At 36.7% G+C, this 26,649-nt stretch overlaps 1 protein-coding gene across 7 annotated transcripts in view; it reads left to right on the plus strand.

The window, feature by feature from the left end:
- The window catches only part of LOC136858371 (zinc finger protein 594), a 393,129-nt gene that overhangs the window by 127,679 nt on the left and 238,801 nt on the right, over positions 1–26,649 (plus strand). For all 7 annotated transcript variants that reach the window (XM_067137863.2, XM_067137860.2, XM_067137864.2 and 4 more), the window contains one exon: positions 5,171–5,297. In XM_067137863.2, the coding sequence (XP_066993964.2) occupies positions 5,171–5,297 (127 nt within the window). The remainder of the gene's footprint in view (positions 1–5,170; positions 5,298–26,649) is intronic.

Genomic DNA, 26,649 nt, shown 5'->3' on the forward strand with positions numbered 1-26,649 from the left:
GTCTCTGAAAAACAACAAAGCATCCGGAGAAGATTCAATAGTAGCCGAACTTTGGAAGCAGGCTGGAGACAAGACTGTAAGCAAGTTGACAGAAATTCTACAAAACATCTGGGAGACTGAAACATTACCTAGTGACTGGACCACTGCATTGATTCATCCCTTACACAAGAAAGGAGACTTGATTGACATCAATAATTATCGAGGAATCTCATTGGTACCTGTCACATACAAAATTTTCTCTAAAGCCTTATTAAATAGAGCCGAACCTCAACTAGACCCACAATTAGGAGAGTACCAGGCACGATTTAGAAAAGGACGCTCTTGTACTACAGAACAGATACTCAATCTTCAATCAGTATTACATCAAGCAAAAATGGCCGGTAAGAAATACGTTGTCATTTTCATCGACTTTACAAAGGCGTATGACTCAGTAGACAGACCTACTGTTATGAAGATTTTGCAGGAACTAGGAGTAGATGAGAAGACTCACAACCTAATCAAACAGACTTTAAGCAACACCAGGTCACGAGTAAAGTTCAGAGGAACCATATTAGAAAGTTTTGAAATTAAATCAGGAGTGAGACAGGGGGATGGTTTGTCCCCTCTCCTCTTTAACTGTGCCCTGGAAAAGGTAATAAGAGAGTGGCGAAAGGAATTAGCTAGAAAGGAGATTCCAAGTGGCATTTATCTGGGACATAAGCGCAATGAGCTCAATGTTGACTGTCTGGCGTTTGCCGATGACCTGGCCATTATATCTAATTCAATAGAAACTTCAGTGAAACAACTAAATGTTCTCAGACAACAAGCAGCAAAGGTTGGGCTACATGTGTCTCTTGAAAAAACACAATTCATCATGAACATCGGTGAATCTCCTTGTACGTTGCACCTGGAACAGGGAGAGATCAGGAAAACCAACAGGTTTAAGTACTTGGGAGAATGGTTGGAATCTAATCTCACTGAAGGAACAGCTTTGTCAACTCGAGTTAACAGGCTTGAAATGGCCTACCAACTGACGAAGAATACTTATAATAAAAGTGTCTCTCTCGTAATACTAAGATGAAGCACTACTGGACAGTCATCCACCCTGAAGCCTTATATGCTTCAGAATGTTTAGCACTCAACAGGAAGGGACTAATGAAAAAACTTGAAATCCGGGAAAGAAAGATAATGAGGAAGATTCTGGGTCCAGTCAAGGAAGGTGACAGTTATAGAAGACGGCCTAACCAAGAGCTCTACAAGTACTGTGAAAGAATAACGAATGTAGCAAGGAAGAGACACCTAGCATTCTATGGGCACATCTATAGGATGCATCCGACCAGGTTGACAACCGGATTCTCAGCTACTGGAAAAATAGGAAGATCAAGTCACCATGGTTGATGGAAGTGGAAAAGATCTACAGGAAGGGGGAATAACAGAAGGAAACTTAAAGGATTGGACAACACTCAGGAAGATACTTAAACATAAGGAGTTCCAGGACAGACTACCAACGAAGAAGACTGGCGCCCTTTGGACAAAGGAGAGGAAGGAGCAACACAGCCTGAGGATGTGCAACTACTGGGCAAACATCAAAGCCCATTCCAAACTGTAATAGTTGAATGTCATGGTCCTTAGCTGGCCTATACGAAACAATAATAATAATAATAATAATAATAATAATAATAATAATAATAATAATAACAACAACAACAATATAATATGCACTCCAAAGATTACTCGGATTAAGAGCAGAGCACTGGAAGCAATAAATGAGAACACCAGAATTAAAATTTGTAATGTATGTCAGATCAAATGAGGAGCATAACGGCAACCAAACACGACTCCCTCCCTGTCCAACCACGCAAATCTCTCGCAACCAACAACACATAACCTTAACGCCCCGCCTACCCCCTCCCCTCCACCACACCCTCCTCTGCCGATATCCATCGATACAATACTACAAGCGCAAGTGTCAGTCATTTCAATGCTACCATAGCAACTGATTAACACCATAACAGTCAAGAAGATAAATGAACAAACACATAACGTTGTTTTCTTCAATTAACCTTTCCATAACTGATTTACATCATTACAGATGAACGGATAAGTGATTATAAATTCTCCATTTTTTTAAAAAAAACCGCCTTCTCTTCAAAAATATTTTGCTAAGCATTCACGCTCCTCTTGTTACAGACTTTACACCAAAAAGCTCTAATCAACATCAATATACCTTCAACTTTCGCTCCTTCAAGCAAGATAAATATGAATATAGACAGCCGAATACCTTTCCTTGCTTCTACAGCTACTTAAAGAAGGCTTTCATCTTTTCTTAACACATTTGACTTTCTCTCCTTCAAGTCAGATATATACGACTACAGACAGCTGAACACTCTTCCTTGCTCCACAGCTATTTAAAGAAGACTGTTGTCTTAACATACAAAATTGACATCTTTAACAGTCTAGCAGCTTTAATTTTTTCTTATCCTCCAACAGGAGTATTCAAGGAAACACGTTTCTACTTCATTATAAAGACTGAGCTGTTTGTCGCTCTACCCTCAACAGGTTTTGGGCGCATTGACTCAGTGCTCCGGAGAGTGTAATCTTGTGAACTTGTGACATGCAGCTTGATACTACGGTTTTAACCAAGGACATTCTTATAATTTTATGTTACACAAACACCTACAGTGATATCCTCTTTTTACACGATCCTGATTATTCACCTTATAGGTTTGAGTTTGAGGCTGATGATGATATAAAAATGGGCGAAACGTGTCCCTTGTAACCTTTTATGATAAGATTAATTCTTAATTTACTAGATCTCTTTGTATTGAATAGGTGGATATTAAAATAATACTTGTAACATACTTTGTATTTATCGCTTTTTGTGTCGAGGTTCTTGTTCTTTACCTTAAAAGCTATATAGCCAGTGAAGTCTTCAAGCAGCTCATCACGATCCTTGGTTTCATGAATGTCCTCGAGCTGTTCCACTAGCTCTTCAAGAGCTTTAACAAACCCTTGCTCATCCTCCGGTAAAGAATAAGATGTTGTGGGCTCAACGTTGGCCTTAGACTGGCACACAATATCCGAGTTTTGATCGACCATCGGTAGCATAGAACATATTTGCACGTAATGTTTCATAATCTTCTGGAGAAAGGTTGGAATTTCTTATCACCTCAGAAGCATTGAGTCTGCAAAGCAGTGATTTCACCCTTTGCGTCACAGGTGTCAGAAGAGGATGGTCATAAAATCGTCCAAACCCTTGAAGCTGAGAAAAATAGCTTTCAATAATGTCTTGATTACCTCTTGCTGCCATGGTTCATTTAGGTCAGTGGCTTTAGAGAATAAATGAAAGTGTATGTTTCGTTCATTTGCGTGCCTGCTATGATTTGTGCAGTGGTGCAAAAAACTATACTGAAAAGTGTACACTATTACTGCTTATTACATTTTGTCATATAAAATAAACATACATGGTTTCTTTTACACCACAGATATGATACTATCGTGTATTATTAGCTCCTAGCTTCTGCGTGCACAATGATTCTTATTCGAACTACCTCTGCCTCATTCAGGGCAGCTTCAGCGTGAGGGTCCTGCATGATGTCACACCCCTGCTTTGTTACTGCGCATCTCTCCCGTGATCCCTACCTTCTATTCTGCATACCTTGGCCCTTTCCCATCCCTCCATTGCCAAAAACCTTCAATGTGTTAGTGTGATGTTAAACAAGTAGCCATAAAAAAGGAATATATATATATAGTAGAACCGAGAGAGCACGAGACTGAAGAAACTCCATTTGGTACACCAGTAAAAACACGGAAAGGGAAAAAGCATTTTTAAGATTTTGATGTAAAATCCATGAATTTTACATTCTTCAAAAAAGAACTCTATCAGTATCTAAATTACAATCTGTGTCAGGAGAGAGGATTGGTTTCCATGGTGGTTGTATCAGTTTGTAATAAGTAATAATGTTATTGGCTTTACGTCCCACTAAGTACTTTTTATGGTTTTCGGAGACACCGAGGTGCTGAAATTTAATCCCACAGGAGTTCTTTTATATATGCCGGTATATCTGCCGACATGAGGCTGACGTATTTGAGCACCTTCAAATACCACTGGATTCAGCCAGGATCGAACCTGCCAAGTTGGGGTCAGAAGGCCAGTGCCTCAACTGTTTGAACCATTCAGCCCAGCAAGTGTATCGGTTGGAGAAGTATTGTAAAAGAGTTAGGCTTCAACTGGAGGAAGATTGGAAATAATAGAAGGGTGTTAATCGAGGTCACCTATACGGCGAAAGACCTCACCGGGTCTCTCTGGAGGCCATACGCCATGACATGACAGTAGTTATCTTGTGAATAAATTTGTGAGTAAGCTGCTGCGGAAACTCAGTGTACTTCTGACAACTGATGGGTGATGTCCAACAAGGAGATTAGCAGGTGACACAAGGCGAGTATCTAAACATTACTTATGACTTCAAACACAGTGATCTATTACCACAAACAGACCAGGAGAACTGATAAAAATGTTATTTTCTAAATATTGTACTGTATTGTAATCAGTATAATTTCCACTTTCATTCTCTTATTGTAGTGTAGCAAGTCACTTTTCCTATTTTTTTTTATCTACATTTCTTAATACAATCATTTAAGAAAATCTCTTATTATTCTTATGCCTTATAGTCCTTCAAACCAATCCCTGCAAAATATTGTAACCACTACAAAAGCTATCATTAAAGGACCATTTTGTTAAACAATGCACTCAACAACGACCGGCAAACATTCGTCAGTGACATTCATAACTTTTAAATAAGTTCCTTTTTGCTACGATTGCATAAATACATAACCTAATATTTGACATTAAGATGAAAAATTCATTTCTGAAATAGAATAAGAACAGAAACTGGCTAAACTGTAATTATTCGACTCGCTAATCGTTTTTATCATCTCCTGTCAAATTCAAATTTTGTCGCTTACGATACTTCACCTTTCCAGGGACGATATAGTTTGATCTTAGATTTTTAGAGATTGAACTAAACACCCCTGAGATAAATGCTAGTCTGGGAGTCAGGTGTGAGCGGGTGCAATAGATATTCTACATTTAAAAGGTCTCCATTCCAGCATTTATCAGACCATTTGTAGATTAAGAGCTGTTACCTATATAACATCATTGCCATCTTCAAATTAAAATTTGTATTTTCAGGTTTAAGTGCAATCTTTGCTCTGTGTATTGTTCGACTCCTTCAGGACTGCGAGTTCATCATCGTATTCACACTGGAGAGCGACCCTATTCCTGTGCCTTATGCAGCAAGAAGTTCAAACGACTTCAGGTATATAAAATAACAATGTACTTCTTACAGAACCACTTTTAACTTGACATTTGATCATTACAACATTTTTGTTCTCATTTGAGGAACATTTTTTCAAAACTCGACATTTGCAGCAAACATCATTTTTCAGGAAATTTGTTTTTTTATTTTCACTTAGAAGCATATGCATGAAACATTTCAAATTTTCGTCGATATTAGTTCCAGTAGAGACAAGCTCGGTACCTGAATAGAACTTGTTGAAACTTAAGGTGGATGAGGTAAGATTAGAAGATAATTTTCTGAAGTTTTTTCAAAAGTCGATATATGCAATATATTCTGGTAAAATGGAACTTCACATTAACACTCTAAATGAATGATATACTTTTGTTTATGGAATTATTTACTTATTTTTATTTTTGTTATTTTGTGAATAATATTTTTTGAATATTTATTGATTTTTGAGCTCCATTGTCATACATTTTATAATGCAGGCTACTTGATATTGTAAGATTACATAATATTATTAGATTCTAATCTGCTTAGCATCAAGCAATGTAACATTAAAAAAAAGGAATTAACCTATATTATCAATCCTATTGTAATGAATGAACACATTAATATCACACAGGTTAAATTAAAATTAAGTCTCTACCACCCCCTTCCCTGCTACCATTAAACATCAACACAGTACACGACATATACGCACAGATAGTTACCTCACTTACCTCTCTTCATAAATTGCCGTGGATGGACTGGAACGAACTAAAGCAGTTTGGAGCTGGACCTGTGCGTAGACAAAAGGGGAGCGAAAGGACAGAAAGGCAAGAACCCGTAACCCCCATGAATAAAAGAATGGATCAAAGAAACTGGGGTTTATTATAAACACACATAATATTAAAATGAAAACAAAAATGTTTTCATGAAAACAAAAAAAGCTGCATTAAGAGTTACTTACATAACTGCAGAAAATGGAACATCAGGTAGTATCCCGTTCTATGACATAGTAAGTTTCGTGTAACACGGCAACAGTACACACGATCGCACTACTCACTTCCGTATGATCACATAAAATTACAAATCCATTTCAGAAAAATAATGTGACGTGAAACACGTTACTGAAAGAATCAGAAAATGGAACCACGAAAGGGATAATACAGTTGCGCTAATACGGGCCGCGCACATATCAACAGTTAGCATCCATGCTCCAAGCGAGCGTCCACTCGATGCTAGCGCGTCACAACAACAATGCCAAAGGACAGCCTCCCAAAGGAGCAGAAGCAAAAGAACAAGAAGATGTTGCCACAGTTACAAAAACTAATCGCCGACAACGGAGCAAATAACAGCCTAGAAATATAAAATAGTACACTATACATGGCCCAAACCGGCGAACTAAAACAAAAAAGAAAAGAAAAAGAAAGAATAATTAAAATTAAAATTAAAATTACGAGATACGGAGAGTACTACAAACCGTACACAGGCAGACAGCACAGGCACGCATACACACACGCGCGTATGAACAAGAAGAGAGACCCAATATAAAATCGACCCAGATCAGTCTGGAGTGTAAAGGCACGCGACGTATACTTTCGCACAGGATAGCGACGGATATCATGGGCTCACGAGCTTGATTCGAACACCACAGATACAATGCTGGACCGCCGCAAAAATAGGCAAGGCTGATCCAAATATAATCGTAGCAATCACAACATTCGTCGGCCCGCTACTCGGGACATCCAAATTGCCTCACGTGGACAAACATGGATTAAACCCCGTAGTGTCAAATCACACAATACACCAATGCTCAGCCATGATTCCAAACGATGAGTAAACAAAAGTGCATGGTCTCAAAACCCACAAACACACAGGCCCAAACAAACAGATAGGTAAATACCACTCTCCGTTCTCGCACGTGTGCACACAAAGAAAGAAAAATTTAAAACACACACAAAATTAATTAATTAAGAGCCTGCAAAGACAGATGATAAGACTATCGAAATACAATCACACAGAACTGTTCTTGTAACTGGCATGTAAAATGAAATAAAATGAATGAATACCTGGGAACAGCATCAGGAGTCTCAAAATATTTACCTCAATCAAAATAATAACTCCCAGCAGAGAACTGAGCCTTGAAACAAGTAAATCCATGATAATAACAATTCGTAGATCAAGAAGCACGTTTGAAATCCCAGTTTGTTTATCACTTTTGATCCCTCCATTGTTGGTGTCATGAGCAGACCAACTTAACACTTGGAGAGTGAGAGACAGACTGTGTCAAAGAGACTGTATAAACACAGATGGCTAGAGAGCCATCTTCAATGAGAAACTATAAGTTTCACGTCACATTCGGGTAATGTTATCGCTAATGGTGACAACGACAGTCAAGGAGAAGTAGGAATAAAGGAAGTGCATCACCAAGGCAGGCTTGGTTCGGCACATGTCTTACAAAATAAAGTCTACTTGATTAATATTTAAGAACTCCTCAAAACACATATCCATCAAAAGGCTGTTACTTGTCTTCTAACACGACCTCATAGAAAACCACAGCATCATCCGATACTTAAAAAGATTTCAGCAGAGCTTGAACATCCTTCTTCTTTTCTTTGCTCACCATATTTTTCTTTGGTAAAACAGAGGATTTTAGCAATACTTCATGGTTGGATTTCATTTTCAGAACTTCAACCACTGGGTATGCAAAGTAAGTATCCTGTACTGATACAGAGACTCTATTTTGTCTTTTAATTTATGTGATAACACATTGACTATTCATTTTAAATGGCAACCTAGTTCGTAGTACCTTCTGTGAACTCTCTTTTAGATCTTTGATTTCCCAGTCCCTGCTCAGAATTTTAAGGGTGCCATGCTTCTCTAAGATATCATAGTATTGTTTGGGAGACAGTATGTTTTTGCATCTTCTGTAAGATTTCTCAGTTCTACCGAACACTCTGTCTGGCGCCATGTCGCTGTGTCCCCGAACAGGGAAGAAATGGAGAATATTATTGAATAATGTGCTTTCTCCCAAGAGAGCAGCAGGTGTGGCCAGGATGACACTGTTTTTGTTTTGGCTGCTACAAGAGTCTGAGAATAAATGTATCGTGGTAGGGCCATCTTTGTGCAGTTTCTTTTCTAGGTTAAAAAAAAAGTCCAATAAAGCCGAAGCAACTTGGTTGCAACTTCTTGAGAATTCTGTTTCTAGCCAAGTATAGAGAAATATGTCTTCCTTTCTCTGCTCCTTTAAGTGAATCATGATGCAGAGATTGTATAACCACACTTGTCTAGCATAGAAAACCTCACTCAGATAATTTCTGAATTTTTTGATTCTGTTGCATGTTGAAACATATCTTGATGACACCTGGGTTTTCTTCTTTCATTATTTGATAAAATCGCTTTGCACGAAGTTTATGCAATCTATAACTTGTCCTTACTTCATTCATTCTTCTTCTCTAGGCATGTTTCTGTATTTTCATCAGACTAATTTTACAAGTGGAGTAGGTATCAGTGTGAGGAGTTTTGAATGACATACTGAAGCACTTATAGCATATACACTTGTATTTTGACATTGAGCACAGTTTCAATCCAGAACTTTTTCTTTCTTCACAGGATGTCTTCCACATCTTATTGACTGAGAGATATGACGATAAATATCCTCTCTTAGACTTTCTTCTGCTATGATGGTTCTCTCTGCATTTATACCTTTTGATGTGATTCTTAATGGCAACCGTTATGTTGTTGTGTTCCTTGCCTGTTCTGTCACCACCTCGACTTTCCCTAGGTAACTTCCCAGTATGATAAAACCTACTAGCCAGATAAGATAATCTGTCCTTTGACATGCCAGAAATTCCTTGAAAATTTGCAGCGCAGACAGGAAGTATTTCACCAGTTTTCTTTGTAATGCTGTACTTCACAGAAACAGGTTACTTCTTCCCAGCACTTTCAATGTTCACTACCCTGCGCTGAGGTGTGGAAATGTGCATATACTTCAATAGAAACTTGTCTTGGTCTTGCTTAAAGAAGTCACATGATGATGGAATTCGGTGATATCTTCATAGCAAAGTTCAGCAGCTTTGCATTGTTTCATCCTTTTAGTTTCTGTACTTGTAGGCAAGTCTTTGAGTCCATGAATGCATTTAATATTAGGTTCATTTTTAGTTCTAGCCAGCTTTCCAGGTACTCTCTTCTTGTATCTAGACTTTCTTCCACCGACACATTCCTGAACTGGCACGCCAGTTTCAAAATCTTCAGATTCATTATTCATACTGTTGTAGAGTGAAATAATTCCTCACACAGTAACTTGTTTAAAATTTCTCAAGAAGTGAACTTCAATTTGTTGACGACAATGAGGGCTAATCGTGGGAACGTGTGGCATGCAGTTCGAAGAATACATCCTTTTAATAACGGAGTCAGGTGTTCCATTATTCCACAGAATAATACTTCTGATTATCCATGAGAATGCCACATCATTAATAGTTAACTGCATTTATCGAGTTTTGCTTTAACTTTCCGAGAGCATATAATTATCGACTTTTGCAAAAACCTAGTGATTTCAACCACTTCTCTACACGGCAAATATCGACTTATGCAAAAGATTATTGCACAAGATGGTGAGCAAGGTCAAACTGATAACATTAGCATGCATAACTCAATTTTTAAAAATGTTTGCATTTATCGAGTTTTGAAAAAAACGCTCCTCATTTCACTGACAGGCATTTTGAAATACTATTAGGTGAATTCAGTAGTTATGGGGGATATGTGAGATATGAGACCTTCTGCAACCTTGTTCAATTACAAGAAATACATCATCAGTCAGCCAGTCAGTCAGTCAGTCAGTCAATCAATAAATCAATCAATGAATCATTCAGTCGATCAACACAGATCTGTATTTGGAGCTGTCACCCAGGTGGCAGATTCCCTACTCTGTTTGTTTACCTAGTCTTCTTAAATTATTTCAAAGAAATAGGAAATTTATCTTTGTTGTTTGAGTCATCTGGCCATAGACTGGTTCGATGCAGCTTTCCATGCCACCCTATCCTGTGCTAACCTCTTCATTTCTACGTAACTACTGCATCCTACATCTGCTCTAATCTGCTTGTAATATTCATACCTTGGTCTACCCCTACCGTTCCTACCACCTACACTTCCTTCAAAAACCAAGTGAACAAGTCCTGGGTGTCTTAAGAAGTGTCCTATCATTGTATCTCTTCTTCTCGTCAAATTTAGCCAAATCGTTCTCTCGCCAATTCGATTCAGTATATCTTCATATATATCTTCAGTATATATTCGATCTATCCATCTCACCTTCAGCATTCTTCTGTAACACCACATTTCAACAGCTTCTATTCTCTTTCTTTCTGAGCTAGTCATCGTCTATGTTTCACTTCCATACAATGCCACGCTCCACACGAAAGTCTTCAAAAACCTCTTTCTAATTCCTATATCAATGTTTGAAGTGAGCAAATTCCTTTTCGTAAGAAAGCTCTTCCTTGCTTGTGCTAATCTACATTTTATGTCCTCCTTACTTCTGCCATCATTAGTTATTTTACTACCCAAGTAACAATATTCATCTACTTCCTTTAAGACTTCATTTCCTAATTTAATATTTCCTGCATCACCTGCCTTCTTCGACTGCACACTTTTGTTTTGGACTTCTTTATTTTCATCTTGTACTCCTTACCCAAGACTTCGTCCATACCATTCAGCAGCTTCTCGAGATCTTCTGCAGTCTCAGATAAAATAACAATATCATCGGCAAATCTCAAGGTTTTGATTTCCCCTCCTTGGATTGTGATTCCCTTTCCAAATTCTTCTTTGATTTCCTTTACTGCCTGTTCTGTGTAAACATTGAAAAGGAGGGAGGACAAACTGCAGCCTTGCCTCACTCCTTTCTGGATTCTTTTTCAAAGCCTTGATTCTTATCACTGCATACTGATTTTTATACAGATTGTAGATAATTCTTCATTCTCGGTATTTGATCCCAATCACCTTCAGAATCTTAAATAGCTTGGTCCAATCAACATTGTCGAATGCCTTTTCTAGATCAACGAATGCCATGTACGTGGGCTTGTCCTTCATGATTCGATCCTCTAAGATCAGACGTAAAGTCAGGATTCCTTCACGTGTTCCTACATTTCTTCTGAAGCCAAATTGATCTTCTCCCAACTCAGCTTCAACTTGCTTTTCTGTTCTTCTGTAAATAATACGTCTTAAAATTTTGCAGGCATGAGATACTGAACTAATGGTGCGATAGTTTTCACACCTGTCAGCACTGGCTTTCTTGGGAATAGGTATAACATTCTGCCAAAAATCGGATGGGACTTCTTCTGTCTCATACATCTTACAGACTAAATGGAATAGCCTTGCCATGCTGGTTTCTCCTAAGGCAGTCAGTAAATCAGAGGGAATGCCATCAGTTCCAGGTGCCCTTTTTTTTTTTTTTTTTTTTTTTTTTTTTTTTAGTTCGCTCACAGCTCTGTCAAACTCTGACCTCAAACTGGGTCTCCCATTTCATCAGCATCAACAGCCTCTTCTTGTTCCAGAACCAAATTATCCACATCTTCACCTTGATACAACTGTTGGGTATGTTCCTGCCATCTTTCTGCTTTGTCTTCTTACCCTAGAAGTAACTTTCCATCTGAGGTCTTAATATTCATACACCTAGATTTCCTTGATTTTCCTGTATGCAGCATCTACATTTCCTAGGACCATACAACCTTTGACATCCTTGCACTTCTCCTTCAGCCAGTCTTCCTTAGCTACCTTGCACTTTCTATCCACATCATTCTTTAATTGCCTGTATTCTTTTCTGCCCTCTTCATTTCTAGCATTCTTGTATTTTCATCGTTCATCAATCGGGCCTAGTATCTCCTGAGTTATCCACTGATTCTTAGTTTATCTTTTCTTTCTTCCTAACATTTCTTCAGCAGCCCTGCTGCCTTCATTTTTCATGACTATCCACTCTTCATCTATTGTGTTACCTTCAGCCTTTTCATTTAGTCCTTTTGCGACATGTTCCTTGAAATAATCCCTCATGCTCTTTTCTTTCAAATTTATCTAACATCTCCATTATTCCAGTCCCTAACTTCTTTTCCTATAAATGAGTATTTGCCCAAATTTGTCCCTTGAATTTCAATTTTAATCTTTGTCTTTCCTAGATTTAAAAACTTTGCTCAGTCTTATTTGTTTACTAATGTAATTCCAAGCCATCTCTCCATCAACAGCTCGAAACATTCTGCTTAGTCAAGCTTCATCTTACTCATCTTACTCCCAAGTTTTCCCAGCCCAAAGTTTGCAACCTTTTTTATAACACTGCTCTTTTGTTGGAAATCGCCCACTACAAATCATGCTGCATTCCTTTTGAATGTTTCCAGTTCTTGAATCGAGTAATCATAGTGTGGGTCCCACACTCCTATTGTGGTGTTACCAGTAATCCCCTAAATACCCTCATAACCATATGAAGATATCTGTAAACTTTATTTAAATCCCCTTTATGTGATTATCCAAACGGAGATCTTTCCGTATGATAACACCTAGAAACTTATAGTGATCTCCACGAGTTACTATCACCCCATCAATATAGTCATTAAAACTGAGAGGACTTCTTCTCTTGGTGAAACTTACAGCTTGACTTTTCACCCCATTTACCATAATACCATGGTCTGCTGTCCATCTCACAACTTAGTTGAGGTCTTTTTGCAGTCGCTCACAATACTGTAACTTACCTGTTACTCCATACAGTATAATATCATCTGCATAAATCCGTATCTCTGATTCCATTTCTTTTATATTTATATATAAGAAAACATAGAGGTCCAATAATACCTTGTGGGAAACTCCCCCTCTTAATCAGGATCAGGTAATGCTTCACCTACTTTAATTCTCTGAGTTATGTTTTCTAGAAATTTAGCCAACCATTCAGTCACTCTTTTGTCTACTCCAATAGACCTCATATTTGTCAATAATCTTCCATGATCTATCCTATCAAGGGCCTTGGAGAGGATTTTTAATAATTTAGCCCATTTTATCTCAAGAATCTAAAATATCTGCTGTATCTTGCTGTAATCCTATGAAAAGAGCCTCACTGAACTTTTCCTAAACCTGAACTGCCTTCTATTAAACCAATTAGTACTTTGCAAACATGTCTAATATAATGAAAAATGAAAGCTTTCCCAAAGCTTACATGTTGACAGGCCTGTAATGATCCGCTTTATGTTTATCACCCTTTCCTTTGGACAGTGGGCTACTATAGCAATTCCCATTCATTTGGTAGAACTCCTTTATGAATACAGTAATCAGATATGTGCTTCACACGGGGTACTCCTCCTCGGGCACACGGTTCAAGTAAACTTGTTTTAAATACAATTTTTATATTTTCAGAATGCAAGACATATGAGTTTTAAATAAAAAATATGACATTGAGTTTGAAGCTAGTTTCTGCCCCAGGATCGTACGTAACCTATAGGTTACAGTGGGTCTTAATGTTTATGACAGAAAAGTATGATATTTTCTTTGAAATATTGTTGGTTACCTTAAAACACACTGAAGTTAAACATCAGTTCACTATATTTATACCTCAAAAATAGATTTAAAAACTTACTTTCATACAAAGTTATTACAGATTTAGGTAAAATGAGTTAACAACACGCTAAAAGTACACAAACCTAATACAATAAATCACTCATAGAAAAGTTTGTAGCTGTTCTGATTTGCATTCATACGGAGAAATACCTTACATGTGGAACACATGACCCTGCATTTAGGATTGTCACATCCTGGTAGGTGGCAGCGGGAAGGTTTCACATTTTCGGGGATTTCCAGCTGATGGTCAGCATTCCTTTTTGCGGAGACTGTTGTGATGCAGAGGTATTGTTGCCTTCCTTTTTTTGAGGCAACGCTCCAAGTGTGGTTCTGTTTGTATCGTCATCTTCCTCTTCCATCTCAACTCGTGATTAAGTTCATTAGTAAGTGAAGCAGAGCAGAAAGCCATGATTCTGTATTCAGGAGACATTGAGGGGGCACTCCTGACAGTCGTTTTCCATGGTTTTCCATCTCCTCAGCATAGCCAGTATTGGAATTATTAATACTGGGCTAAATTGCTTGGCTACGGAGAGAAAAGATTTGTAACCTATGTAACCTATAGGGCTCAAGATGGTATCCCAACCCATAGCTTTTAGTATATCCCCAGAATCTTATCAAACCAAACAAGTGACTGCAGGGTTTGGGTCACGTAGCTATCAGCTTGCATTCGGGAGATAGTGGGTTTGACTCCCGCTGTCGGCAGCTCTGTGAAAATGGATTTCCATGGTTTCCCACTTTCAAACCAGGCAAGTGCTGGGGGCTGTACCTTAATTAACACCAAGGCTGCTTCCTTTCTACTCCTAATCTATTCTATTCCATTGTCACTGTAAGACCTATCTGTGTCTGTGTGACTTAAAGCAAATTGTAAGAATGAAATTAAGAAATCTTATCAATTCCAGCTGTTTTTCTAGTTTTCACATATTTGTACCTCTTTGTAAATACTGTATCTTTGTTATAATAGGTAAATTGCAGTAATTCATTAGTATTAGTCACCTTCTCTACCTGGACATTGTTCTTACCGGTATATCTTATCTTCATGTACTGCTAACTGCTGCTTTCTGTAAACCTTCACATTCCCCTCGGTCATTCCTTGAACCTATCTGTGCCTTAAAATACCTAATATCTCCCTCCATTTCTTACTGATTGCCAGTTATGCTTGCTATCATGTTATCATTAGCTGACTTCTTTGTTAAATTCAATTTCCTAGTAAATTCATTCAGTTTCTCTTCACTTCCACGACATTTCCTGACTTCATTTCTCTCCTCACTGCACTTCATTCGTAATCTCTCTTTCTCTGATATATTATGTTTTCGAAGGAGAATGGGAAAAAAGAATGTACAAGCGAGATTAGTTTCAAATGGGTCTTACCTATACAGTAACTTTTATTGTACAGAAATAGCATGGGTTTAGGCCTAAATCAAGGCCATACACTATTATTTAGGCATAAGGAAAGAATCAGTTGTGTTTTTTTTTTTTTTAAGCATTTATCAGAGACTACCATATGCAATTTGTCATCACTCACATTTTTTTAATGTTGTGTAAAATTGTGCTACTTCCAGTTCTATAAGCACTTCTGCCAAGCAGCAAGGTTCCACAGATTCAACAAATGATACGTGAAATTCCTGTGAATCATTGCTTTCAGGTGGCAGTGGTACCATTTCCATAATTAGTTCATCGTCATTCTGCGTGCAGTATATCAGCATCAAAATAAAATAAAATCAATTCTGTCTGTAATATGCACACCCTGTCGATGTCTTCTGGAGCATTGAATAAGACATTGAAGACATCAGTTCTATAAGCACTTCTGCCAAGCAGCGAGGTTCCACAGATTCAACAAATGATACTTGAAATTCTGGTTTGCATAGGTTTTTATCAGTTTATGGCATAAGACTCGCAAGTCTTGGACTTGTAGAAAATAGAAACTTAGAGACAGTATATTTTTAACACAGTTTCATGTAGTTAATATGGTTTCAAATTGTGATCAATTTGACTTTGATAAACTTATATGATTGTCAATTTTTTCTAAACTACTATCAGCTGACGATGACGCAGTGGGGCGTCGAAACCAGTACTGATTGAAATATATGTTGTAATTACATCTACGCAACAATTTTTATGTATTGAATAAGGTGGACCCCAACTATTATAAAAGTTGTATTCCTAAGGAAGCCGGTGTTGACAAGTTTGAAAACTACTGCGCCATTCGTTTAGTATCTCACGCCTGAAAAATTTTAACACATATTATTTAGAGAAGAGTGGAAAGACGAGTTGATACTGAGTTGGGTGAAGATCAGCTTGGCTTCAGAAAAAAATGTAGGGACACATGAAGCAATCCTGACTTTTACGTTTGATCCTAAGAGGACCAAATTAAGAGGAACAAGCCAACGTATGTGGCTTTTGTAGATTTAAAAAAGGCATTTGATAATGTTGACTGGATTGAGTTTCTTAATGTGATTTGGATCAGATATTGGGAAAGAAGTATTATATACAATCTGTATAAAAATCAGTCTGCAGCGATAAGAATTGAGGGTCTGGAAAAGATGCAGCAATTCATAAAGAAGTGAGGCAAGGCTGCAGTTTGTCCTCCCTCCTTTTCCAAGGTTGTATAGAACAAGCAGTAACAAAAATCAAAAAGGAATTTGGAAAGGGAAGCACAATACAAGAAGTGGAAATCAAAACCCTGAAATTTGCTGATGATATTGTTATTTTATCTGAGTCTGCAGAAAATAACAAAGTTTTGAAGGAACTTATTGGTCCACCTTTTTCAATACAAAACAACTAGTTTCAACGCTGTTTGGTGTCATCTTCAGTCAAACATAGATCATAGAAGTGGGCAATCATATAAATCATTACACTTACACAATATAAAATACATTACAACATTACATTTAAAATAATTCCTGAATAAAATTACTAATATTTATCTTCTTTTCAGCAAGTTTAAGACTTGCGGGTTGAATACAATAAGTTAAGAAGACATGTCATCTTCAGTCGAACATAGAATATATTACAACGTTACTTTTAAAATAATTCCTGAATAAATTGACCAGAATATTTATCTTCCTTTTAGCAAGTTTAAGACTTGTGGGTCAAATGCAATAACTTAAGAAGACATATGAGTAAATTTCTGCTAAACTGGGATCTTGAGAGTCCTAGGTTCGACTTTTGTCACACTTAATATCTGAGAAAAACAGTTTGATTTTAAGACATGTTGCACTTTGTACAGAGTAAGGATAGTAGTTCTGTGAGTAATGAAATCAATCTTGAAGGACACAGTTGTGAACAGTTGCTTGTGTCTGGTTTCATTAGCTTATTACTGCAGCATGTGAAATGAGGTGGAAACGTGTTATGAGTGAAGTCCATAAGACTCTAAAAGAACGGTAAGTATGGAGTGAAGATATTAATAATTGAATCATTTATGGAAACTGCTTCTGAATTTTCTGAGATGGAGGGAGGAAATGAAACTAGTAGGCAGATGAAGAATATGTCTCCCAGAGCAGTGTATGGTATTGTTGTGGGTGAAGAAAAAGAAACGAGTACCAGTAGTGAAGAAGACCAAAGCAGTTATGGGGGATGGGTGTAATAATGATAATCTTATGAGACTATTATTAGAATAGATGAAGAAATTAACTTATCAAGGGAAGTAATTAAAAGTGGAGCTAAAGGACGAGATTAAAAATCAAGAGAAGGAATTAAGAAAAAAAAATTGTAAAAGAGTTGAAGGAGTTGCATAATTTGGAGTAATTGCTGACAGAAAATAGAGGAAAACTGAAGGGAGGTTAGGTTATGGAAAGTCTGTGAAATGAGAGTGAGGCAGGGAGCCTTAGAGACAAAAGTAGAATTCCAGACAACTCAGTTCAATGATCATTGTATACTGATGAGAAATGATAAAGTTAACATAACAAATGTAATTGAAGAGAAAGTAGAGAATTTTAAATCCAACTTATGTTGATTTTGAAATTAGGGAAAGTAGGGGGAAAAACAAATAAGCTTGACAGGGAAGTGAATAAATTAAATTCAAATGGGCTTACTGTCATATATGGCTTAACAAATAGAATTTGTGAAAGAAGTTGAACTTCGAAATTTAGCTACAGGTCATTTGGTCCAGTGGAGTTCTTTAACATTATCAAACAAAGTTATGGGAAAGTGTTGGCAGAAGATATGACTGAGGCCAAGGCATCTAATGCCATAATGGGTGCAGTCAAGCTATGGCATGATATTTATAGGGAGGATATCACTTGTGTAAGACAATTTGAGGGAGCTTTCCTTGCTAAACAATGGAACAGTGATATACAAGGGGTATCAAAATGGCACGGTATTTTCTGGAGCATGTGTAAAATTCAAGAAATTCCTGTATCTAATGTATATTGCAGTTGGTAATAAGACTAAAAGAATTAGAAGTCTGATAAATGTTCACATATTATAAGGGGAGTCAGGGGGTTCTGGGCATGGAGCAGATTTGTTTGATTGTGCCAAATCTGATTTATTCCATTATTTTAGGGTCAGATTTTTTTAATGAGAGGAGATGTAAATTAGACTATGGTAATGGTCATGTGATGTTATGGTCTGAAGGTCACTAAATTTGACCATGTTTGGTCTTCAGTTTGTCTGTACTGACTAAGCTCATGAACCCAGCAGAATTATTCGTCTTTTTAAATAACAAGGACAAACACATTAAATTTATGATTGAATCAGAAAAGAACAAGTCTTTAAATTACCTTGACATTACAAGGGGTTAAAACTTATGTTGATTTTGAAATTAGGAAAACTAGGGAAAAACAAATAAGCTTGAAAGAGAAGTGAATAAATTAAATTCAAATGGGCTTAACAAATAAATGGCTTAACAAATAGAATTGGTGAAAGAAGCTGTTCCTAAATTTAGCAACAGGTCATGTGGTCCAGTGGAGTTCTGTAACGTGATCAAAAAAGTTATGTGAAAATAAAATAATGGAATATAATGATCACTTGGAAAATCGAATATATAGAAAACCAATGCAAACTAATACAGCAATTAGAAAGGATTCTAATTACCCAAGAAAACACAAGCGGGCCTTTTTTTAATAGTTTAATCAATAGGGTGGTTAGTACTCCACTTTCGGAAGGAGGATGTGAAAAAAATGAAAATTATTCATGACATAGTAATAAGCAGTAGGTACCGTACTCAAGAAATTATGTTAATAAAATAAAGAATAAAATTATCAGCAAACCAAACTAGTATAGAAATAGAAATATATTTATTTAAAGTTAATTACAAGTAGGACCAGTGGTCCCTTTGGCTGTAACTAACTGCCACTTTATCTTAAATGTATCACCTAACATACAAAATCTAATAAAAGAATACATAAAAAGCGTAAGATACATTTTCCTACTGTGGATATAAGAATAAGATTAAAAACTAAACATCTAGGAGGTTACAATAATACTTTTAACATTTCATAAACATAGACTATACTAATAAGGAAGAGAAGACTTCATAAACATACACTATAATAACAAGGAACAGAAGACGAAAGAGAAACCTAAGAATTTTAAAGCTGAGGATGAATTAAGAGTAAAACTGAGCATCTAAAATGTATCTAGGGGATTATGATATTTCGTACTATTTAATTAATTTGGTGAAAATTCATTTACATGGCTTAATAAGTGGAAAGGTAGTGGTATTTAAGAGATTTTTTCTGAGTTCCAACACTACTTTGCTGAATTTCAAATAGTTTAAGATCGTTGTATAATTGAGAGGCAATGACAATGATCGACTTACTGCACTTTACCGTACGATGCTAAGGAACCTGAAGGGTGTTAGCTGTAAACCTATTGTCCCGGTCGTGCACTTGACTCATCTGAACAAAGGACTTGGTCAAATATAAGGGAGCATTAGATTTTAAAATTCTCAGAAGTAAACAAGCAGCTGAGTATGATCGTCTATCCCTGAGTTTCAACCACTCTTTGGCTTTGTAGTAAGATGTTACGTGACAGTCTTTACGAATATTGAAGACGAATTGAACACAGGCATTCTGAATACGCTGGAGTTTGCTATTATATTTTTCAGAGATATCGCTGTAAATTACAGCGCCGTAATCTAAAATAGGAAATACCATAGTTTGGATCAACATGTTTCTCACCGAGAAAGGAAGATACGGCAAGTTTCGTCGAAACTGATGCAATATGCCAGACACCTTCTTGACCAAGTGCTTGGCATGAAAGGTCCAGGACAGAGTGTTATCCATTAGAATACCTAAATTCTTAACACATTCCTGATACTTGACTACAGAACCGTTTACAATTACTGAAGGAATGTCCCTGTTGAAAAGATTTGATAAGTTTCTTCGATATCCTAGAAAAATAGCTAAGGTTTTGTTTTCATTTAATAGTAAATTATGACTTAGTGCATATTGATGGAGTCTTTCTATATCTAGATTTATTTTACTAATACTTTCGACAACACGATTCACAGGAAAATGGTAATAGATCTGTAAATCATTGGCATACATATGATGTCTCGTGTGGCGTAAAACTCCAGGCAGATTGTTTATATACAGCGAAAACAAAACGGGACCCAACACGGAACCCTGAGGGATGCCAGAATGCACACTAGACCACTTAGAAACTTTTTGTTTGTCAAATACTACATGCTGAGATCTCCCTTTCAAGAACGATTCAAACCAAGAGAGACCTGATAGAGATATGCCCATTGTACGTAATTTAGTCAGAAGGAGGTCATGATGAACTCTATCAAATGCCTTGCTTAAATCGAATAGTACCAGAAGTGTTAGTTCCTTTCTGTCCATTGCAAACTTGATATCATCGGTGACTTTGAGAAGTGCCGTCGTAGTGCTATGGCCTGTTCGAAAACCAGACTGAAATGTGTTAAGAATAGAATGAGTATTTAAATACGAAGTGAGTTGTTGGTAAACAATCCTTTCTAATCCTTTACCTAATATTGACAAAATACTGATTGGCCTGAAATCATCAAATTTTTGAGGAGAAGGAACTTTAGGAACAGGTCTTATATTGGCCATTTTCCATACAGCTGGAAATACTCCTGATTGTAAACAGAAATTATACAGGTGAGCTATAACCGGAGTGATTATATCCAAACAGTTCATTAGGAGGGGATGTGAGATACCATCTGGTCCAACAGCCTTGGTATTCATGCTCTTAAATGCCTTGACTACTTCCTCTGGGTAAATGTATGAAAACATTCTAAAAAAGGACAATGAGACTCTTAAAGTTGAAAATCAAGAATTAAAAGAAAGACTGCGATCGCTAGAATTTGGGACTGACCATTCTTCGAGTGATATACCGGTACAAGTAACAAACTCGAGCACGTGGTGTCAAGTAGTTCGTGGATGGCCGGCTAAGAAGAAATCTACAACTGAATTTCCGGAAATAAACATTAGAAATAGGTTTTCTGCCCTAAATAATTTAATCCTGGAAGAAAGTGATCGCGCGCGTGAAACCAAATCATCGCGATCCGTTGCCGTGCCGAGTTTAAAATTTAGGCCTAGAATTCAGATTCAAGACCCAGTTAGGCCTAAATCAGCGAAGGTAGCTGTGTTTGGTGATAGCCAAGGAAGGGGAATTGCGTGAGTGATTAATGACGAGAATATAGCAGCAACTAGAGAAATATATCCAGGAGCTTCTATCAGCAGTGTTGTGGAAAACGTAGAAGCAGCAACTAGGAACTTCGGGAGTGGCGATGCAGTGCTTATCATCGGTGGGACGAACGACGTAGCTCACGACAACGCCAAGAATGTAAGATCACAACTTAAACATACACTAGGGAAGCTGACCCACACTAACGTTTTTGTAGTGAACGTGCCCCACAGGCATGATTTGAGTAGAGACTCGTGTGTGAACATTGAAGTGGACAAGGTCAATACAGATATTGTTAAAATTTGTAAACATTTTCGGAATACTCAGGTTATTGAATGCAGCAGTTTTGAGAGATACTGTCATACAAAACATGGCCTCCATCTAAACAATTCAGGTAAACGAAAGATAGCAAATATTGTTCTAGATTTTATTAATCTTAAGATATGTACTATAAAACAGGCAACTCCCTTGAGTTATAATACTGACCAGCAAAACTAGTAGAAAGAGCCAGCTGTACTTCAAGCTGGCTCAGTCAACTAGAAAAAGAAACTCAGAATAGTAAGGAATTTCAAGTTACCCAATTGCAACAGTCAAGTTTTAGGGAGGAAGGGGGTCTGAGATTGCTCTTGGTAAACTGTCAAAGTGTAGTAAATAAACAATTAAAATTCGGTACATTGATGGAATCTTATGAGACTGATGTGGTGATAGGAGTGGAATCGTGGTTGAAAGAAGGGGTGGGTAATAGAGAAGTATTTCCAGAAGGGTACACAGTCTATCATAGAGACCGAGGAGATAAAAAGGGAGGGGGGGTGTTTATTCTGGTGAAGGAAACTTACTGTTCACATGAATGGTTTACCGATGAAAGGGATGAAATATTAGGGATAAAATTAGTTTGTGATAATATGAAGGAGGTGGGAATTATAGGAACATATAGGCCTGGAAGAGAGGAAAGAGACATGGAAATCTTTGAGAAAATAATAGATTATACTCGTAAAAACAATAATAATGATATGGTAATAATTGGGGGAGATCTAAATTTGCCTGAAGTTGAATGGAATGGAGCTGCAAGTGAAGCCCATGAACAGAAACTGGCAAATAAGTTAATTTGGGAGGGAGGATTTACACAAGTAGTACAAGAACTGACTCGTCTCAGTAACTTACTAGATGTATTCTTGGTTAAACCATGGGAAATTGTTGATAAAACTGAGGTAATTGAAGGAATAGGAGACCATAAGGCTGTAATAATGGATGTAGGACTCGTATCAAATTATTATAATTAATGAACCACCTTTCCAATACAAAAAATCCTTATATTTAGGATGAAACCATTTAATCACAAATTGGACATGTTTCACTCAACTTTGTGAGCATCATCAGCAATAGTTAACATAAATCATTGGTGGGTCAGGGCCCTGATCCTGGTGTATATCACAAAAGAATATCAAATATACATTGATAAAAATATATAAATTTAACACTTTAAAAATAATCAATAAGAGTAAGCCAGTTACCGTCAAACCTAAGTAAATAATCAAGGGACCAGTTCACACACGGGATACATTTGATCAGTTTCATATAATAGATCAGCATTTTTTTCCGTTAGAAGAACAATTTCAACATATTACTGCATAAAATAATGGCAGAAATTACAACGCAAGGAGTCCCATAAAGGCTAAATTACGCCGATCTAGACGACATTTTATCACCAGTGATATAATAGATCAGCATTTTTTCGTTAGAAGAACAATTTCAACATATTACTGCATAAAATAATGGCAGAAATTACAACGCAAGGAGTCCCATAAAGGCTAAATTACGCCGATCTAGACGACATTTTATCACCAGTGAACTCGTTTTTCAACCATCACGTGCGATTTTAGCGTTTCTCATCATGTTTATTCTTAAAAAACAGCAACATAGTCTATAATAAGAACTCACCCTGATATGAAAAACTGATTTTATCATAAACAGTCTTAATATAATCGAGCGTAGATATGTTGGACAACGATTTTTAAGAACATCTAATTACCATATACTATTTTTAACATTTAAGCCATCCATTCTGTTTTACATTTTAAACAATCTGAATGATTAAAAAAAAAAAAAAATTGTTTTAATAGACATAAATAATCTTATTGATTATTTTGAAAGTGTTAAATTTATATATTTTTATCAATGTATATTAGACATTCTTTTGTGATATACACCAGGATCAGGGCCCTGACCCACCAATGATTTATGTTAACTATTGCTGATGATGCTCACAAAGTTGAGTGAAACATGTCCAATTTGTGATTAAATGGTTTCATCCTAAATATAAGGATTTTGTGTATTGGAAAGGTGGTTCATTAATTATAATAATTTGGTACTCTGAACTCCAATACGGTTGGAAAATGAGATATATAACTTGTAATGTAGGACTCGTACCAAAAAGGCTTAATAAGAGGGTTACACAAGACAAGAAATTGTACAGAAAAACTAAAGTTGATGAATTTGGGACTTATCTTAAATCACAATTCAGTTGTTGGATAAGTGAAGGCAGTAACGTGGATACACTTTGGGCTAAATTTAAAGGAATCATTTGGGAAGGAGAGAAGAGATTTGTACCTGTTAAGAAGGGTAAAATGACCTCAGACCCTGTTTATTATACAAGGGAAATAAGAAAATTAAAAAGAAAATGTAGAATAGTAAAGAGGAAAATCAAAGAGGGTAGGGAGAGTAGAGAAACTAGAAAACAGCTAATGAGGGAACTGAATAGAGTGAAAAAGGAAGCAAAAGAGAATTTTATGAATGGCATACTTCAAGAGGGTAATGACTACAAAGGGAAATGGAAAAAAGCTATATTCATATATCAGGAATCAAAAAGGAAAAGGAATCCAAATTCCTACAAAGGTGGGAGAAGGGGGTGAACACTATTTAACAGATACTGAGAAAGCAAACATATTTAGAAGGGAATTTAGAAATTCAGTAGATGATTGTCAAGAGTTGGAAACAGAAGATAGAGAGGGAGAGAGACAGAGGGAAACAAGAAGCTTCTCATTCACAAACAAAGATATTTTCAGAGAAATCCAACTGCTTCAGCTAGGAAAAGCAGCAGGAAGTGATCAAATTACTGGGGAGGTATTAAAGACAATGGGGTGGTACATAGTGCCTTATTTAAAATTTCTCTTTGACTATGTCATAAATAATAGTGTAATACCAAAGGAATGGAAGGAATCTATAATAATACCAATTTATAAAGGAAAGGGTGATAAAAGGAAACCAGAGAACTACAGACCAATCAGCCTGACCAGTATAGTTTGTAAAATACTGGAGAGTTTAATATCGAAGTACATCAGAGGGATATGTGATGATAAAAATTGGTTCATGAGGAGCCAGTATGGATTTAGAAAGAAATTTTCTTGTGAGGCACAACTGGTGGGATTTCAGCAGGACATATCAGATCAGTTGGATTCAGGAGGTCAGTTAGATTGCATAGCCATAGATCTTTCCAAAGCCTTTGGTAGAGTGGAACATGGAATATTATTAAAGAAATTGGAGGGAATAGGATTGGACGTAAGGGTTACACGTTAGATAAAAACATTTCTAAATTCAAGGGTTCAGAAAGTCAAAGTAGGAAATAAAGTATCTCAGGAAGAGAAAGTTTGGAAGGGAATTGCACAGGGTAGTATAATCGGTCTGTTACTTTTCTTAATATACGCAAATGATTTAGGGAACAATATAACATCAAAAATAAGATTGTATGCAGATGACATAATTGTTTATAGGGAAATAAACAACATTGAGGATTGTTCAGAATTACAAAGGGACCTTGAAAGTATCCAACAATGGGTTGAAGAAAATAATATGAAGGTTAATGGAGGCAAATCAACTGTTACAACTTTTACAAAGAGGAGCTTTAAAACTGAATTTGAATATACTTTGGATGAGGTAGTTATCCCAAAAGATGGCAAGTGCAAATACTTAGGTGTGAGATTTGAAAGTAATTTGCACTGGAAGTGTCATATTGATGACATTGTTGGGAAAACATACAGATCGTTACATGTCATAATGAGGCTACTTAAAGGATGCAACAAAGAATTAAAAGAAAAAAGTTACTTGAGTATGGTTCGTCCATTATTGGAATATGCAAACAGTGTTTGGGATCCTCACCAAGAATACCTCATAAAAGAAATAGATAGTGTACAGAGGAAAGCAGCAAGATTTGTAACAGGGGATTTCAGGAGAAAGAGTAGTGTATCAAAAATGTTAAAGGAACTTGGGTGGGAAACTTTAAGTAAGAGAAGGGAGAAAACTAGACTTATAGGATTATACAGAGCCTATACAGGAGAAGAAGCATGGGGAGATATCCATGAGAGGCTTCAGTTGGAAAATAATTATATCGGCAGGACTGACCACAAATATAAAATTAGAAGGAATTTTAGCAGAAGCGATTGGGGTAAATTTTCATTCATTGGGAAGGGTGTGAAGGAGTGGAACAGTTTACCAGGGGTAGTGTTTGATCCTTTTCCAAAATCTGTACAGATATTCAAGAAGAGAATAAACAGCAACAGAGAAAATAAATGAAGTGTTAGAGGGCATTCGACCAGTGCAGGTTATTGTAAATAAAAAAAATGTGTGTGAATAAATTAATTCCATCCCCTGGTCTAAGGAGTTTGGACAGCCAAAGTAGGGGACTGCCTGTAGGGGTGAAGTACAGTGGGGACTTCGAGGGCCCTGGGACTGCTACGGTAGCTGTGAAGGCCCTTCAGGAACTCTGAAAAGTGGTGGCAAAAGGGGCTCTGGTTAAGACGCAGCAGGTCGTTATGCTACTTAGGATTCAGAATGGGTAAAAAAAATAAAATAGTAAATATATAAATGCAATGTAAATATTAATCTTACACCAGTTGTATAGTATCATTTGTAGTAATTCCACATACTGTATATCAGTTGACTATATTTGTAAGTAGTACAGGAGATATTATAAGTAGAATTTTGTAAACAATATAAATTTATTAAGGATGAGCTGTGTGTTTAATAGAAAACATTGTTAGCGTAAATTGTATAATACTGTATTATAGGAAAATTGTCTTCTCTTGTTAATTTAATATTTAGTGCTTGACAATAATGTATTTTAGTGTACCATTTGCCACCGAGGTAGACACCTCATTTGCAAATAAAGAGATTTTGTTTTGAAGTGAAAGAGATCATGTTGAGGTTCAATTGTGTT

Source organism: Anabrus simplex, chromosome 1 (genome assembly GCF_040414725.1).
Source record: "Anabrus simplex isolate iqAnaSimp1 chromosome 1, ASM4041472v1, whole genome shotgun sequence".
NCBI classification, from domain to species: Eukaryota; Metazoa; Arthropoda; class Insecta; order Orthoptera; family Tettigoniidae; genus Anabrus; species Anabrus simplex.